Below are 16,131 nucleotides of genomic sequence, written 5' to 3' on the forward strand. Positions count from 1 at the left end.
TTAGATTGGTAGAGACGTATTAATCGTGGTCTCCAAATATTCAGTTTTATGGTCTACTTGCTGTTGCTTGTACTGTTTCCGCCCCTACTTGCTTGTAAACTCGCGATAGAGCTTCTGCGTCCTCGCTGCGCTGGGTATTCGTGAAAACAATCGGCACCTACGCTTTCTCCTGGCTAGCCAAAGAAACCTGCTCGAACTTAGTACAGAAAGACCTTGAAGGTCGGAGATGGGACAATCGGAAAGGTCGGGCTTGGGGTTGCTTTCTGCTTCTGCTTTACCCAATCGATGAGATTCAACCAAGCAGGCTTTGGTCGCTGCTCTTGAGATGCTTTACCACCTAACATTATTTTCTGACGGAAGCCGTGCGGTTAGATACCTGCCACCTTCGCCCCCAAGATCTCAAGTACCAATGACTTGCCGGGAAGCAGTGCCGTTTGAATTGTGATTGTTGTTTGCCCGTTGGCTAGAAGTATTGTGGTTATCATTTATTCCTGGTTCCAGCCAACCTAGGTCAAGGTTGACGTACTGCTCTTCATGCGAGTTGATACCCTCAATTTCCATAGGTCGTAGGTACAATGTCAAGAACAAGATGGTACAGAATGCAGATGGAGAATCAAGGGTATTATTTTGCCCTGTATATAATACTCAAACCTTTCGCCACAGGACTGGGGATAGAAAGCACAATACCAAGTCTGGTGGCAGGTACGTGGCGAGCTGAGTCCTCTAAACAATGGGACAATGACCATTACCCAGGACCAAAATAGCTTCTCGAAGATCTGTCTGTGGAACTTGACTTACGCGGCCAGCGCCACGGAGTCTTCATATCGAACACACTTTGTAGCATTACTGAATGAAGCTTGGTATTGACGTGGTCAAGGGCCGAAGACACAAGTCAGTAGCATATATGGGCTTTTATGAGGTAATACCCAATGTGTTCCGTGTGCCTTTGTCTCATTTCTTCCGGCGTGTATCACCCTTTTGGAAATCCCCGACATTTGGTGCTTTCAAAAGGAGGGGAAATGTCCATGAGATTCCCTGTAGTGCCTATGTCACAAGATCGGCTTTTCCGGAGGAGGTCATCCGGGCTTTCAGCCCCTTTTCTCTTTCTTCAACCTTGTGCGAATCAGAATTGGTGTTACTGGGGCCGAAATCGCCTCTACTCCACCAAGGTCGTTACTGGACCTTTGCATTCTTCAGGTGTAGTCGGCCTACCAAGGCAGACACCAATATTGCTGCCAACCTCGGGATCCTGTTCGACCTCCTTGGGATGGATATTCTCTTGACGGTCCTTGATCCTGTAGATTTGGCGAGGCACATGATTGGTCAGATACTGGTCATAATCTCTCATGCAGAAGCATGCTATGAGTCCGACACCTCCGAAGGCAATCGCGGCATAGTAGACATAGGAGTATGCGGCAGTATATGCGACTACAAGAGCAGCCCCGACTGCTTCGTTGACTGAAGCTGTTACGCCTGGCACCTTGCTCAGTGTATCGGGTGTGCCGCCAGCAGCAATTGCCACCAGAAGTTGGGCAACAGATGAATCCGGTAAGCCCGCCTTGACTGCGGCGTCTGGGACGTACTTCAAAATCTCTGATGTAATCTTGCTGGAAAGAATAGCAAGATACACAGCTGTCATGATAGATCCCACGATGGCGCGTGACGAATAGATAATTGCTGCACATTTTAGATGGTTAGCGAAGGTTTTGGATCCTCAAAAAATGTAGCACAAGCTACTCACCATATACCGTGCCCAGGTCAACATCATTTGATTCCAACTGAATCAGCAGAGCTGGCACGAGCTCAAGCCACGCGGCTGGGAACCCTGCAAAAAAAGAAAAGGCCGCACTCCTTGAGAGATTGGACGGCTTACAAGACGCCATGGCTCCAGTAAATGTGACTAGTATCGTCATCATGACAATAAGCTGGATCCGAATGTGTTTGATGATACTGATCCAGGGCCCACAGAATATAAAACCAGAGTAGACTCCAAAGGCGATAGTTGTCTTTTCCCCGGTCAGTTATACGTAGGACATATTTAAATCTTCAAACATACCGAGAGCCATGCGGACTGTTGCCAACTGGTGACAGTGGAGCCATAGATTCGGGCAACCTCTGCTGACCGTCAGCTCGTGCCCAGTCCTTCAATGATTCTTCCTATACTCACGAGATGGCCAGATAATACTCAGTGCAACGAAGGAAGTCGCGGCCACTGAGCAGATCACTATGGCGCAAACGAACCCGCGAAGATCCTTAAAGAAGTACATCGGTACAATAGGATTGGGATGCGGCCCGTATATTTCTAGCCCGTTAGCAGGATTTGAGAAAGCTGTTCTCCATTTAGGCATACCCCAGAAGATGAAGACGATAATTATGCAACCTCCGACACTCAGGAGCGAGATGATAGTGGCGGAATTCCACGGCAAAGGCTGGCCACCTTGTATTTGTTAGATGTGTAACCCTCGACAGGCATGGTTTCCAACTCACCCCAGGATACTCCCAGCAGGAAGAGTAGTATGCCTGCGACCATCAAAAATATTCCAACATAGTCGATTCTTCGAAGCTCCTCCATCCGTGTTCGAGTGCCGTGTAGTTGCCGAAAGCTTGGAGGTCGATAACATAGGAATTGTAATAGTAGACAAAAGGCCATGCAAGGAATGAAAATGTAGTAAATGTATCTTTCCGAAAGGATTATTAGCAAACGTAGCACATTCATAGATTAGTAATTTCTTACCTCCAGTTGTAGTCACGAACGAGCTTCAGGGCTGCAAGGTTGTTAGTGCAGTAAAACGAGCCCAGAAACCTAAGTAACACATACCTAGAAATGCTCCAAATCCTGTTGGAAGGATATTGGAGATCGAGGCTGTCGCAACGCCCAGAAATTTCCATTTATTCGGCACTACCTCGCCGACGGTAAGTCCGTGGCAGGTATGCACGCCTCCTGCCAGCCCTAGGAAAACATTTGCAACTATCAACGTGTTCATAGTCTTGGCCGTAGCAGCGATAATTGCTAATGAGCATCAGTGAGCCCATTACCAGGAGAAAATGAAGTGTGAAGATGACGAGTACCTCCGACCAACGCGGTACTTGATGCTGTAATGACAAACCATCTTCGCCCAAACTTATCGGAGAGTCTGCCAAAGACGAGGATGCCAATAGCGCAACAAATGGACCAAATGATGGAGAAAAGGCTTGCATTGTCGCTCGGCCCTTTTAAGCCGTCGTTAGAGCTTGATCTGCCAGAAGGGATAGCATGGCTTTTACCAATGTCAGCGTTGATAGTTTCCAAGACTGCAGCGGGTGGCGAGAAACCCCAATAGCTGATTGCCAGGGCTAGGCCAAGGCCAGCTATAGTCCCGATGATTCGCAGGCTGGCGAAATAGCCAGTCTCAGTCTCGGCCGTGGTTGTAGCAAGAGCATTAGAATGTTCTATATCCTCGAGTGTGCCTTGATCGGCATGAACAAACTCAAGCTGCTGAAGCTTGGACTCGGGAGCATACATAGTGGAGCTTGAGGGGAGCTTGAGGGAAGCAGACACAATAAGTAAGCAACAGGTGCTGGATGGGCAGAAGGAGATCAGTACCAGGCCATGCAGAGCAACCTGTTCAACCTGAAGACCTTTATACAGCAACGTGATGACTATCAATCACGATATTCCGTAGTGCATTTCCCCCGGATTCATGGCTCGAAGCCTCGCCCCCATCTCCACAAGTATTGTCGAAAGTGGAGATGCTGAAGCGAAAGCGTGGAGATGCGTCTCTTTCGTCCCGCGGTCCCCCAGATGTGGAGAGGTATGTCCCGCCGGTGGATTCGGGCTCCCGGAAAACAATCACCGAGACCCAGTTTGCAAGCTAAGCTCGCCGTTGCCCTGAAGAGCTGGCCTGTACCCTCGTAGTCGAGTCGGCACTCCACCTCTTCCAGATGAGGTATGGCGGCTTGGGCGTCCGAGAATTGCTGAGTCCGAAAAAGAGGAGCAACATCTTGATCCTTTAGATGGAAATAGTTCGTCAAGTGAGTCGGAAGGTGTCCGACTCACAGAAGGGCACGTTGTTCCGATGCGAAGAGTCTATGCAGCCGTTTCAAGCAGCCTTGAGAAGATTGAGGCGCGGACCTGTCGCAATCGGAGCAAGTCCGCGACATGGAACCAAAGTATATGCGCCAAGCAACTCTAGGAACCAGGTAAGCCTTTGTTCTGAACACCGACTGCTCACTACAACCCAGGACCTGTGGTTGTAGGTTCAGGACGACAAATGCACAGGTCTCTCGCCTTTTCAGAACGCGGACAATTGAGGCACCTGAAGCTCCGCGTGGCAGAGGTGGTGTAACTCGACCAAGACCTCCGGCCGAGGCCCACTAGCAAAGCTCGGGGGTCATTTGATACATAACTTGGTGTAGTATCCAGATAGCACGCGAGAGAGAGAGGTGGCCGCAGTGATAGCTTGCTAGCAGAGCCGCTTCGTGAATCTGTCTATCTGAGAGTGTTAAGAGAGAATGAGAGTCTGAGGATCGACCTATTTGGAAGATCAAGCGTTCCTTAGGCTAGTGCTAAAATACTGTAGCATACCTAGGTAGTGCATACGGCCCAGCTGCCTTCGCATCAAAGCTTGGCATTTTTGCGATCAAAAGGAGTGCCAAGCCTTTAGGCCGAAGGGGCTACAGAGAAAGACCTCCTGGCACCAAGAAGCCTGGCTATGCAACTCTGGCACGTTTGCAGATTCTTAAGCCATGCCTGCTGTTGCAAGCACAGGTGGTCGTCCCCCTTATCGAATGTCGTCTCCCATGTACAGCTCTCTCACGGTAGTGAGGCACATCTTACTGGTATGCTGACAGTGCAAATAGTTCCGAAAATTGTCCAGTCTATTACAGGTGCTGGTGACCCTGCCGGGTTCGGCACGCGTTACAGTGAAACAACCTCTGACTGTTGAAGAATGACTTAGATGTTCATGAGTCTTTGCTCCCGCATAGTCAACTTACTTTCGCTCAAAATCCTTGGCGTCGGTTTTGCTATCCATCTTGAGATGGATAAATATACAAATAGACATGAAAGTTGAGGTCCTCACGTTCGCAAAGCAACTTGTGGTACAAATTCAATAACAACTCTCCATCCAGCAGCCCCGAAGTCCTAGATATCAAGTGTCCGAGGGACCGGAACCCGTCTCCGAGGGGTGTCCGAAGAGTTGACGGAGCCTCGTGGCTGGTCCAAGTCTCCGCGTGTCACATGTTCCAGATTGCGCCGTTCAAGATACAGCATGAGAAGTTGTCACACATAAAGAGTGCATAGTCGTACATCTTCCATCATGCTCAAAAAGGTGGTACAACGGATCACTCCCAAAGAGTTATCTTAAGAGGTATCCTGGCTTTCTATTTTGAGAAATGGTGACCCTTTTTCAATTCGGCGTATGTATGCTAACTTCCATCGAAGAAGTACTATTCCTGCTGACAGAATCTCGCAGCTTATCGTGTTCACCGGCCTTGGAAGCCTCACATATGGCTATTGTAGCAGCATCATTGCGACTACCTTGGGACAGCCGTCATTTATTGCTTATTTTGACCTTGCGACGCGCTCCAATGCCAATAGCCTCATCGGTGCAATCAATGGCCTTTATCAATCAGGCGGACTCTTTGGAGCGGTATCGGTGCTTTTCATCCCGGACAAAGTTGGTCGTCGGTGGGCTCTCTTCATAGGCGGAGTATGCTGTATCGTTGGTGGAGCTCTGCAGGCTGGCAGCGTTCATATAGCCATGTTCCTGATAGCAAGGTTTCTTGTTGGCTATGGCATAGGTATGCTTGGAATGGTATCGACTGTACGAGAGAGCAACGTGTTGCCTGACGTCCATCACTCTAGGCTCTCTTGTCACCCTTGTCCCACTTTACCAAAGTGAGGTGTCGCCAACCAGTATCCGTGGATTTCTAGTCGGAATGGGTGGCGTTATGATCTGCATTGGATATATCACCGCGAGTTGGGTTGGTCTGGGATTCTATTTTGTTCCAGGACACAAGCAGTGGAGAGGCCCTCTCGCTATTCAAGTTCTACCCCCTCTGCTGCTTTGTCTGGGTTTGAATTGGGTTCCAGAGTCCCCCCGATGGCGTCAGTTGAGCTCACTTCCACGATGAGAATGAGTGTTTCTAACCGCACATTAGTCCTTCTCCGAGATCAGAGCGAGCGGGCTCGCGCTCAATTTCGAAGGATTCATGCTGATGTCGCCAAATCTCTCGGAGAGCATGTTCTCGAGGAAGAGTTTCTCCTTCTTCGTGCCCAAGTTGCTCAAGAGATCAAGCACCACGTGCCACTGAAGCAGTTTTGGACGCAGAGGTCTCTCCGGAAGCGATGTATCATAGGATGGCTTACATACGCCGCGGGTCAAGGAACTGGAACGTTGGTCATCAACAGTAAGCTGTTCTAGATATTGGCGAGACGATAACAGCCGCTAATCCCTTGATTCACCCCAGATTACGGGCCTCTGCTCTACTCGAACCTCGGATTCAACACTGTCCAACAACTTCTGATTCAGTGTGGTTGGATCACGGTTGCCCCATTCGTCGGCACTATCAACTCTTTGATCGTCGACCGGGTGGGTCGTGTCAGACTATTGAGTAAGTTTATTTCGCTGGGTTTCGGTTTCGAGGCAGAAAACTAACATACTGGAGTGTTCGGTCTCGCCGGCACCCTAGTTGCCCTGGTCGGGGAATGCATCACTTTGAGCATCTTCCAGAGAACCGGAAACCGAGGGGTCGCCGGAGGTGCAGTCTTTTTCCTGTTCCTTCACGTTTTCCTTTTTGGCGGGTCGTATGACTCGACAAGCTATATCTACGGCAGCGAAATCTTTCCCAATCCTGTTCGTGCCCGTGGTCTTGGGATATCGATAACTGGGCTTTTCGCCTCCACCATCGTCTTTCTGCAGTGTGCTCCAACCGCATTTGCGAGCATTGGCTGGAAATACTACCTCCTCTTTATCGCCTTGGACGCAGTGATGTTCGTCGTCATGTGGTTATACTTCCCGGAGGTATGTTCTGAATCACCAAAATACCTCTCTCCTAAAGGAGACTGACTGCCGTAACAGACCAAGGGAATCTCCTTAGAAGATATTGGGGAAGTCTTTGGCGATGATATCGTTCTGGAGGATCCAAGTGTCGAAGCCGTCCACCGACGTTTCAAAGAGTCCCATTATAGAGAAGAGGCACTCGTTAACTTGGAGGGAGACGAGGAAAAAAGGGCGGAGTTCGGAGAAGTCGAGCGAAGCACTATCGCTGTCAAGGAGTGAAGGAGTCACGAGGACCAAGAAGCCATGAAGATGCGGATAAGGACGAAGCGCGCAATCTGGATTGTCTGAGCTAGTAATGATCTCCAGCATCTGTGGCATTATCTGGAGCGCGAGCGCATAGCTGCATTGGAAGATGCTGCCGAGCAGTGGAGGGCCTGGGTGCCCGAGACAGAACTGTTGGCAATAGAGGGTAATTGACGGCAAACATATCAGAAACCTTGTCAGTGCTGTAAATCTTTGAAATACTTCCTTATTGACACGACGAGGACTATAGAAGGAATCTTGGGAGTCAAAACTGCGAATCGAGGGAAACGGATTGCGGCATGGTCTTCGATGAAGTCTAGCTAGATGGACTGTGCGGAACAGAGTAGAGCAGCTCCACGTTTTCAGGGGGACAGTCGGCATAGAGGGCTTCTGATAAAGTAAGTCAATGCTTTGCCAGGTACTTGATGACAGATATCTCAAAAAATGGTCTCCCGGACTACGTTAGAAAGGTGATTATGGTAGTATGTGCAGCTTCGTCACGGACCGAACCGAGGCTGCCATTGCAATTATTTCGCCTTCGTCACATCTCGCGACCAAAGAACTACTTAGTTACAAACTCCAATCTTGCGGCAAAGCTATGAAACGACGTCCTTTATCCCACGCAGTATATCGTGGCCAGGGCGCTTTTTACCTATTCCTGTGAAAGTCCGACTTTGCCAATCGCGCCTCAGAGACATGATAGTCTCCAGAGAGCGAGTTGCGATGTTGAAATATGACATTTCTCCGAGAGCGCTGTAGCAAAGGGATATGTTCTCCTGTGCCTGCATCCCTTTGTCTCTTGAGTAAATGCAACAGTTGTGGACGTGAATCATTGCCGCAGTCAAGATGATAGAGACGATTTGTGGATGCATAAACCTCATTCCCCACTGGTGTCGATACGCCACCAGCAGTCGACATATTGCTATAGCTGAGGCTTCGCAAATTTCGGCACTGTCTTTCAGCATCCCATCGTGCGAAATATTTGGGACTGATGGTGAGATAAAGGGCCGACGAAGCATGATCATGACTTCATGGAACTGCATACTACGCGGAGGTAAGCGAGGCCATGGAAGGAAGGCTGTTGATCAGAATGCCGAAATAAAGGCGTCAACTTACTGAAGCACCAAAACCGCTGGCAATACTGGCTTGTTTCTGTCAAAGGAAGCGTCAACTTTCAATTTATCTGGCAGGCTATGATGCCAACTTTGAAGTTCCCGCGTCATATTGTCTGCGAAAAAGAAGCTAGTGTCTGTGAGAGTCGTCTGCAGTCCCGTGTACCTAATTGAATGATTAGTTTCTTGAGAGGGAGATGACAGGTGACCAAATACAGAATCCTGGATATCTTTCGAAGTTTACCGCATAGTTGCGCAAGGTAAATATGAGTATGACCCACAGCGTATGGGTCTAGGCTTTCGGCAATATTCAGGGTGCTGTTGTGATCAATGTAAGGCTTCCATAGAATTGTCCTGACTGGTTGAGCAGCAGGGACGGGTGCATCGTCGTAGCGCATCGAACATGGGCGACCACTATAGACACTCCACAAGCTGGTAGGCAGTCAGCTTTCCTGGTCGCCACCACGCACCATATTATTCATATTGAGTAACCCACGTATCGAGAGCCTGCGTGGACCAGAATATGGTTCGACGCAGATTGGTGTGCTCTTCCGAGTCTTTCTTCGAATCGAAAGTAGCATCAAGATCGAGGTGTAGTCCTAAGTCCGACAGGAGTTGGACAGCCATCCCTACATACAGCCAGCCTCGAGAATCACGGGCGTATGCCGCCTCGTGGGCCGACAGAGTTCCCAATGCTTGTACAGTGGCCATACTTGGGCTGTCCATTTCAATCTCGAGTAGTACCTTTGCACGGGATGCGAAGAACTCCGGTGGGTCATCGACATCAGGAAGCCTTCGATTGGAGTAAGAGGCGCCCACAGCCATGACAGCGTTTTGCAACGTTTCTGAGAAGTATGCTGTCGAAACTCCCGAGCGATACAATGCGCGGTGATGGTAATACACGGTCTCATTGACAATATTGAGGAATGAGTTGTGCCATGCAAAGAACAAGTTGGTAAGATGGTCTTCATATGTAGCGTCGCTCTGCCACTGCAGTCCAGCACGCAAAAGCTCCGTCTCTCCATGAAAAGGAATAGTTCGTATAGTTGGCTGAAAACAATAGACCAAAGGGCTTTGTGTGAGGTGAAGGTTGCTCGTGGCACCGTAGTATCTTCGGTACCCGTCTTCAGCGACGCGCAATCGACCGAAGCGACTGATTAGTTGCTCGGTTGGGTCATTCTCTGTCTGTTCAGAGTACCTTGTGTTATCTGATAGAGCATTTTCTGACATCACTTGGTTTGCGGAGTTCTCATTTGACCGTCGGTTGCCACTCTGCCCATTCATGGCACCTGGTATCCTGGTATCTCCCTGATCAGTAAGCGTGTTAAATTGGTCCGCGAAAGAACCAGATGCTATAGTGTCGGAAAGTGTGTCGGTCGATAGAGGTGCAAGTAGTGAAGTACTATGGTCCGTTTCCACGTCTATGTCGGAGCCTGTCATGTCAAACCAGAGCCCTAGATTTTCAACGTCTCCATTGCAACCTGCGTCTGAGTAGTTGAGTAGTCCTGCGTCGGTCACATCCAAGTCCTGAGCACAACCCGATGGCAGGTAACGCTGTAGGAAATCGTCTTGGTGATCAACCAGGGTGGTGCAAGTGCCGGAAACCAGTGCAGGTCCTGGACTAGAAGCCTGCGCAGCGCTGAATTGCTGGCTATGACTTGGATCTCGAGCGACAGTGCTCTTCATGGGCCTGGTCGCGTTGGAGGAAGACCTGTCATGAACTGCCTGTAAGAGCAATAAACAAACGAAATAGCAATATACTAACCTGCGCCGGTCTTCGCCAATCACACAGTCGATATTGCGGGAGGTACAGTTGGAGCAACGTGGGTGGCCATTATTGCACTACCAAATATCAGATGCCGAGGTTTCCTTAGAAGCGAGCTTGTGCACAGGGCAGGATGCAAATGAGAACGCATGCTCAAGACTTGCCTTGATTTTGGATCTGCGGCATGCGAGGCATGCGCGGGGGGAGTACTTCCGTCTCGCTGGCTCATTCCGAGGCGGGAGTATGTCCCTGGAGGAGTTCGAAGACTGCATAATAATCCAATGTCGACTGGCAGGATGCTGTAGTAGGAGATGCAGACTTCGACGAGCTGGAACTGGGTAGGGCGAACAGCGAGAGCATCCACGGTACGGAATTGAAGGCACAAGCGTATCATGAGTCACCCATATGGTTCCAGGGTACTGGCGTAAAGTGTTTCCAAGCACCGAAACACCAAAAATCGCCTGAATAAAGTACTCCCTCGCGACTTGTCAAAGAACGGAGGCTTGAAGAGAATGCGGGGTGGCTACACCCATACCACGACGCCAAGATCTTCCCGCCCTTTGCACCAACTGGATACTAGTACAGCTCCAGGTAGAATAGAAGACACCCCACTCTTACACCCTATGAGTACCTGAGACGATCGGAATTAGAGATAAAATTCCGGCCGGTGATGTGCTAGTCAAACCCGAAGAGCGCTGTGGCCCCTACATTCACAGTCGACAGGTACACCCTTCGTCCGAGTCCGTATTCGGGGTGGAGACTTGGATTTCCGTGGCAAGCCTTTGCCCCACTGCGCAACCATGATTAATCTGAAATCGAGACACGTACGAGGTACACCGTGAGGAATAATTCCTAGCTCCTGCGATTCGTTCTCTAACATGGAGCCGCGAGAGCTTTACCCGTTGTGGACACCCATACTTTTTGAAGAACTTGTTGCACAGGTATGCACTGGTGAATATTATGATAGACAATTACATGTCTCCCTAGAAGAGGCCCATATGAGACGCCATGTCGACATCTCAGAATCCACCTCCTGAGACTGCAGGGCCCAACTTATATCTAGCAAAGCCAAGAACCGATAAAGAGCGACATATCCGCCGTTTACTGGTTGCGAACCGTGGGGAAATAGCATGCAGAGTCGTGAAAACCGCCCAGACCCTCGGCATTGCCTGCATTGTCATCTACACAGAAGAAGATCGCGACAGCTTGCACGCAACTGCAGGTCAGGAAGCTGTTTGCCTTGGGCACATATCTCACGGCCGGCAGAACCCATATCAGGACAAAGACTTACTAGTGCAGACAGCTCTCGATGTCCGCGCTGACGCAGTTCACCCGGGCTACGGCTATCTCAGCGAAAATGCTGACTTTGCCCGCGCTATTGTGGCCGCTGGTTTGATCTTTGTTGGACCTTCACCCGAATCCATATTGGCATTGGGAGACAAGCGTGAAGCTAAGAAGTTCTTATCTATGCATGTGCCCGGTGTCCCTCTAATTCCAGGGTATAATGGATCGAGTCAAGATGAGGCGGTGTTGGCTGCTGAGGCGGACAGAATTGGATATCCCATTCTGATCAAAGCCGCCGCCGGCGGAGGAGGTCGTGGGATGAGAATCGTGCATCACGCCGAAGATCTCCACGAAGAACTTAACCGTGCCCAGTCAGAAGCTCTACATTCATTCGGCTCGCCGGATTGCCTCTTGGAAAAGTACATCGAGAATGGCAAACACATAGAGATTCAGATTGTGGGGGACGCGAGTGGTGACATCTTATCGTTATATGAGCGAGAATGTTCCATCCAAAGAAGACATCAGAAAGTGATTGAAGAGGCGCCTTCCCTGTGGTTACTAGACACGGTTCGGGGCCAGATGGCTGAAACGGCGCGGTTAATCGCCAAGTCAATGGCATATGAAAATGCCGGCACTGTCGAATTCATGGTTGACATCCGAACGGGTGCATTTTACTTCCTGGAAGTCAACACGAGGATTCAAGTTGAACATCCGGTCACTGAAATGATCACAGGAGTCGACATTGTTGCCCTACAGCTCTACGTTGCTTCCGGCGGCCTTTGGATGGAAGATGAAATCCTCAAGCACGGGATCAAATCAACTTTCGGCCATGCGATCGAGTGTCGTCTGTGTGCTGAAGATCCGGCACAGGATTTCTTACCAGATTCCGGTCTCATACTTCGCTGGACTCCAGGAACAGTGTTTCTGGATCTCTCTGAGCGGCAAGGCGTGCGATTTGAGACAGCACTGCAGACTGGTGCGAAAATCAGTGTCTTTTTCGATTCCATGATTGCAAAGATTGTGGTTTGGGCGACTACCCGTCAGGAGGCTATTTCCAAGATGCTCGCTGTTCTCAAGCACACGGTTTGTATTGGAGTCAAGACCAATCAGCACTTCCTGCAGCGATGTTTGTTGCAACCGGATTTCGCGAATGGTGTCTACTCAACCCAATTCATCTCCGGGCAAGAGCAGGCGTTGTTACATTTCGTGTTACCAGAGCCATTCTTAGATCATGCGATGGGGGCAAGCATTGTGCCTACTATTCTGTCACGAAGTGTGACTACCAAGGGGCGATATCGGCCTTTCAGCAACGTTCGTACCGGGTTTCGCAATCAAATCTATGATCAGAGCAACAGAATTACAGATATTGTGTCTGTTCAGAATAGATCGACCACTTCTATTGATAATCCGTCGTTATGGTTCCACATCAACTGGCTTCAAAGAGACAACTCAGCAGACGTTGACTTGTACAACATTCAGCCCTTCAGCACTACAGCCACCACACTAGAAGCGAAGACAAGTCATCGAGACGGCGAAAGCAACAGTGCTCCTCTCATTAGACACTTTCATCAGATTTTTGCGAACATGCCTGGCTGCCAGGACTCGGAGTCACCTCGAACTCGCACAGTACGCGTGATACAATCCTCGCATCATCATGCAGCTGGGAACATCACAACCGGTTCAAAAAGCCCCAGCAAGTTGGAGTGGGCAATTGCTGACTTGGTCGTTGAGAATGATAATAGAAGACAGTCCTATTATATTGCGACCAACCCGTTGAGCAGAACCCCACTTGACAAGGAGCGACCACATCGTGTGTGGTGCCACATTCCAGCCTTGGGTACAAATATAATGCTCGAGCAGTACTCGAAGCTTTCGTTTGCAGAGTCTCATCGGAAGTATTTTAGGAATGGAGATGCTCCGCATTCTGATCCAGAGCGCACATACAAGGCTCTCATGCCGTGCAAAGTGCTCAAGGTTTTGAAGCAGAACGGTGAGGCGGTGAAGGCTGGCGACGTTCTTCTGGTAATTGAGTCGATGAAGATGGAAATGAAGGTTTCTGCCATGACAGACGGTCTATTTCAGTGCGCGCTGGGTACGGGCGATGCTGTTGAGGAAGAATCTGTATTATGCCAGGTTCTACAAGAACAAAGCCTCAATCAGCGTGGAACGTGTTGCGAAAATTAGGTGAAAGGCGCGCAAGGATCACATATGTTTTCACATTTTTGCGCCCCTTTTCTCCTTAGTCAACCAAGCATTTCCAAATTTACGAAGCTCGGCCTTCTTAATTTTCCCACTAGCAGTAGTAGGGAACGTAGCAAGGCCCGTTTCATTGCCATGATGTCCTGAAAAGCAACTGCTCCCAATCTCGCCAATCCATAAGAACCTGGTGGGTGTTTTGTGCCTCCCCAGGGTCTGGCGGACCCATTCGGAGAGCTCTTCGTCGGTGGGGCGCTTGGTAGACAACCGCTGCTCGACAAAAGCTGCTACAATCTCTTGATATCTGTCGTCCTCCAGGCCCACAACACTGCTTTGAGCAATAGCAGGATGCTCACTCAGACGCTCTTCGATTTCTGTGGGATAGATGTTCTCGCCGCCTGAGAAAAGCAGACAGACAAATGATCAGCCTCAGGACTCCAGTCACCCAATAACGCCACGTGTTGGGCCGCATGGAAAAAAACACGTCTCTGTGCTGTGAGTGGATATACGCACCTCTGATGATGATATCCTTCAGCCGTCCTGTGATTCTACAATACCCTTGCCCGTCCAACGTCGCTTCATCACCGGTATGCAACCACGTCAACCCATTTCCATCAGTGATGAGGGTCTCATTTGTCTTTTCCGAGTTACGAAAGTATCCCTTCATGATGCTATAGCCTGCAATGCAAAGCTCACCGCGTACACCGCGCGGCAATATATCTCCACCAGGCCCAATGACCTTGGCAGATGTATGCGCGCAGATAGTACCAACTGTTCTCAGCTTATGCGGTGAATTATCCTCTGGCGAGGTCATGAACACCGCTCCAGTTGTCTCTGTCAGGCCTGCGGTGGTCAGAACAAAGTCGCATGGTAACTGTTAACTTGTTGTATCAAGACGCACGAACCATATATAATAGTGAAGTCGGGCATGTCGAACACTTGTTTGAAATCTTGCATCAGGGAACTGGGTACTGGAGCTCCAGAGCTGATTCCCGTTCGCACCTTTGCGGATATAAGATTTCTCTTCCTGGCCTCTTCGAGGACAGCCCCGAACATCGTAGGCACCCCATTAAAACCAGTACACTTTTCGTCCAAGATCGCCTTAAGGGTGGCTCGCGCGTCAAAGACATCGTTCGGGAACACAAGGTATGAGCCGCGATTTATGCTCGTCATGAGACACAAGAAGATGCCAAAGCCATGAAAAAGGGGATGTGGACTGCAGAGGATGTCCCTTTCAGTGATACGCATGCGATGACCTATAATGCGACCGTTGTTGACCAAAGCACTATTTCCAGACGAAGAAGTCAATCCGTGTGTTTCAGTCTTTCGGGTACTGGCATGCAGTTGTTAAACTTACCGATGAGTCAACATTGCAGCCTTGGGAGCTCCTGTCGTTCCGCTGGTGAATTGGAGATTGCAGATTGTATCCGGCCTCAACGACTCTGTCAGCTGAGTGATCCTGGCAGCTGACACATTATGGCCTCTATCAACAACAGTCTGGTAATCCAAGAACAAGCGCGGAGCTGGGTTCTCCCCTCTAATGATTACTCTGCATCTTTGGCAGCAAAGGAGACCCCATTTCTAGAGCCTGTCCAAGGTGCTGTAGAAGCGGCCTCATGTTTTGTCGTCCTATTTGAGCCACGGTGAACAGGATCCTGCAACCTATCGCCCATTAGCCGACCATGTGCTAGAGGAGCTGACATGTGTATGCATAGCCGAGTTGATGGATACCCACCCGTATGTCGAAGGGCATGTTCGCACTCAACCACCGTATACGCGGGGTTGAGAACTAAGACCGTCGCGCCAATGCGACATATAGCGAAAAAGAGCTCAACATATCTGGCGCAATTCCCAGACGAGATTCCAACTCGGTCACCAGGTTTGATCCCCAGTGAGAGAATCCCCCTGGCGATCGCCTTTGACTGTTGATTGAGCTGGTCATAGGTCAACCTCTCTCCAGTCCATGGCACGACAATAGCCTCGCGATTTGGATGCGTGCGTGCCTGTTCCTCCAGGAGCTGGCCGATTGTGCACTCTGCTAAAGCAGGCTCCGTAGAACCCTTTAGCAGTGAGAGGTTATAATCGTCGAATCTCGGTTCAGTCGTACGATCTGTGTGAGAGAGAATTCCCATGGCGCTTTGGAATATTTTGTGCCAGCATGCGTTTTGACGCCGAATTAATTTGTCACGCTCAGTCAGAACTTGGTAGGTTTTTGCAACACTCATAGTATTTGGCAGGGTGTGAAAAAGACCGGAACTGTATATTGCCCGCCATCTGCCGTCCTATTCAGCGTCATGCCTGTCGAGGGGCATTGAAGAATAGAATTCCGCATCCGGCCAGTCACTGCAGCTAATATTTCCGAGCCACCAATTGACGCTAACCACTCTACTCCTCATAATCTAGACCAGGCCCGTTTTAAGGCAAGGAATGCCTTCCAGTCAGCAGCGACTATTGGGAACAGGATCGACATCAATGGTCTCCAACAGTC

The 16,131-nt window shown here is 49.8% G+C and overlaps 5 protein-coding genes across 5 annotated transcripts; 2 read left to right on the forward strand and 3 right to left on the reverse strand.

Moving 5' to 3' along the window:
- Window positions 1-1,156: 1,156 nt before the first annotated feature.
- Z520_07192 (uncharacterized protein) lies at window positions 1,157-3,502 on the reverse strand (the record flags this gene model as incomplete). The annotated part of the gene is made up of 10 exons (XM_016777691.1): window positions 1,157-1,677; window positions 1,742-2,006; window positions 2,057-2,115; window positions 2,168-2,302; window positions 2,351-2,437; window positions 2,488-2,678; window positions 2,735-2,765; window positions 2,813-3,010; window positions 3,070-3,210; window positions 3,265-3,502. The coding sequence occupies 10 exons, from the start codon at window positions 3,500-3,502 to the stop codon at window positions 1,157-1,159; spliced, it is 1,866 nt and encodes a 621-aa protein (XP_016631201.1).
- A 1,871-nt stretch (window positions 3,503-5,373) lies between these two features.
- Z520_07193 (uncharacterized protein) lies at window positions 5,374-7,262 on the forward strand (the record flags this gene model as incomplete). The annotated part of the gene is made up of 7 exons (XM_016777692.1): window positions 5,374-5,397; window positions 5,454-5,781; window positions 5,846-6,088; window positions 6,142-6,390; window positions 6,451-6,594; window positions 6,649-7,004; window positions 7,062-7,262. 7 exons carry the CDS (start codon window positions 5,374-5,376, stop codon window positions 7,260-7,262), a joined length of 1,545 nt encoding a protein of 514 aa, XP_016631202.1.
- A 1,136-nt stretch (window positions 7,263-8,398) lies between these two features.
- Z520_07194 (uncharacterized protein) lies at window positions 8,399-10,084 on the reverse strand (the record flags this gene model as incomplete). Its single annotated transcript, XM_016777693.1, has 3 exons — window positions 8,399-8,564; window positions 8,615-8,830; window positions 8,895-10,084. The coding sequence occupies 3 exons, from the start codon at window positions 10,082-10,084 to the stop codon at window positions 8,399-8,401; spliced, it is 1,572 nt and encodes a 523-aa protein (XP_016631203.1).
- Window positions 10,085-11,171: 1,087 nt separating this feature from the next.
- Window positions 11,172-13,631, forward strand: Z520_07195 (uncharacterized protein; the record flags this gene model as incomplete). The annotated part of the gene is made up of 1 exon (XM_016777694.1): window positions 11,172-13,631. One exon carries the CDS (start codon window positions 11,172-11,174, stop codon window positions 13,629-13,631), a length of 2,460 nt encoding a protein of 819 aa, XP_016631204.1.
- A 30-nt stretch (window positions 13,632-13,661) lies between these two features.
- Z520_07196 (uncharacterized protein) lies at window positions 13,662-14,816 on the reverse strand (the record flags this gene model as incomplete). Its single annotated transcript, XM_016777695.1, has 3 exons — window positions 13,662-14,041; window positions 14,157-14,486; window positions 14,549-14,816. The coding sequence occupies 3 exons, from the start codon at window positions 14,814-14,816 to the stop codon at window positions 13,662-13,664; spliced, it is 978 nt and encodes a 325-aa protein (XP_016631205.1).
- Between the last annotated feature and the right edge of the window lie 1,315 nt (window positions 14,817-16,131).

Source organism: Fonsecaea multimorphosa (assembly GCF_000836435.1).
Source record: "Fonsecaea multimorphosa CBS 102226 unplaced genomic scaffold supercont1.14, whole genome shotgun sequence".
Lineage (NCBI taxonomy): Eukaryota > Fungi > Ascomycota > Eurotiomycetes > Chaetothyriales > Herpotrichiellaceae > Fonsecaea > Fonsecaea multimorphosa.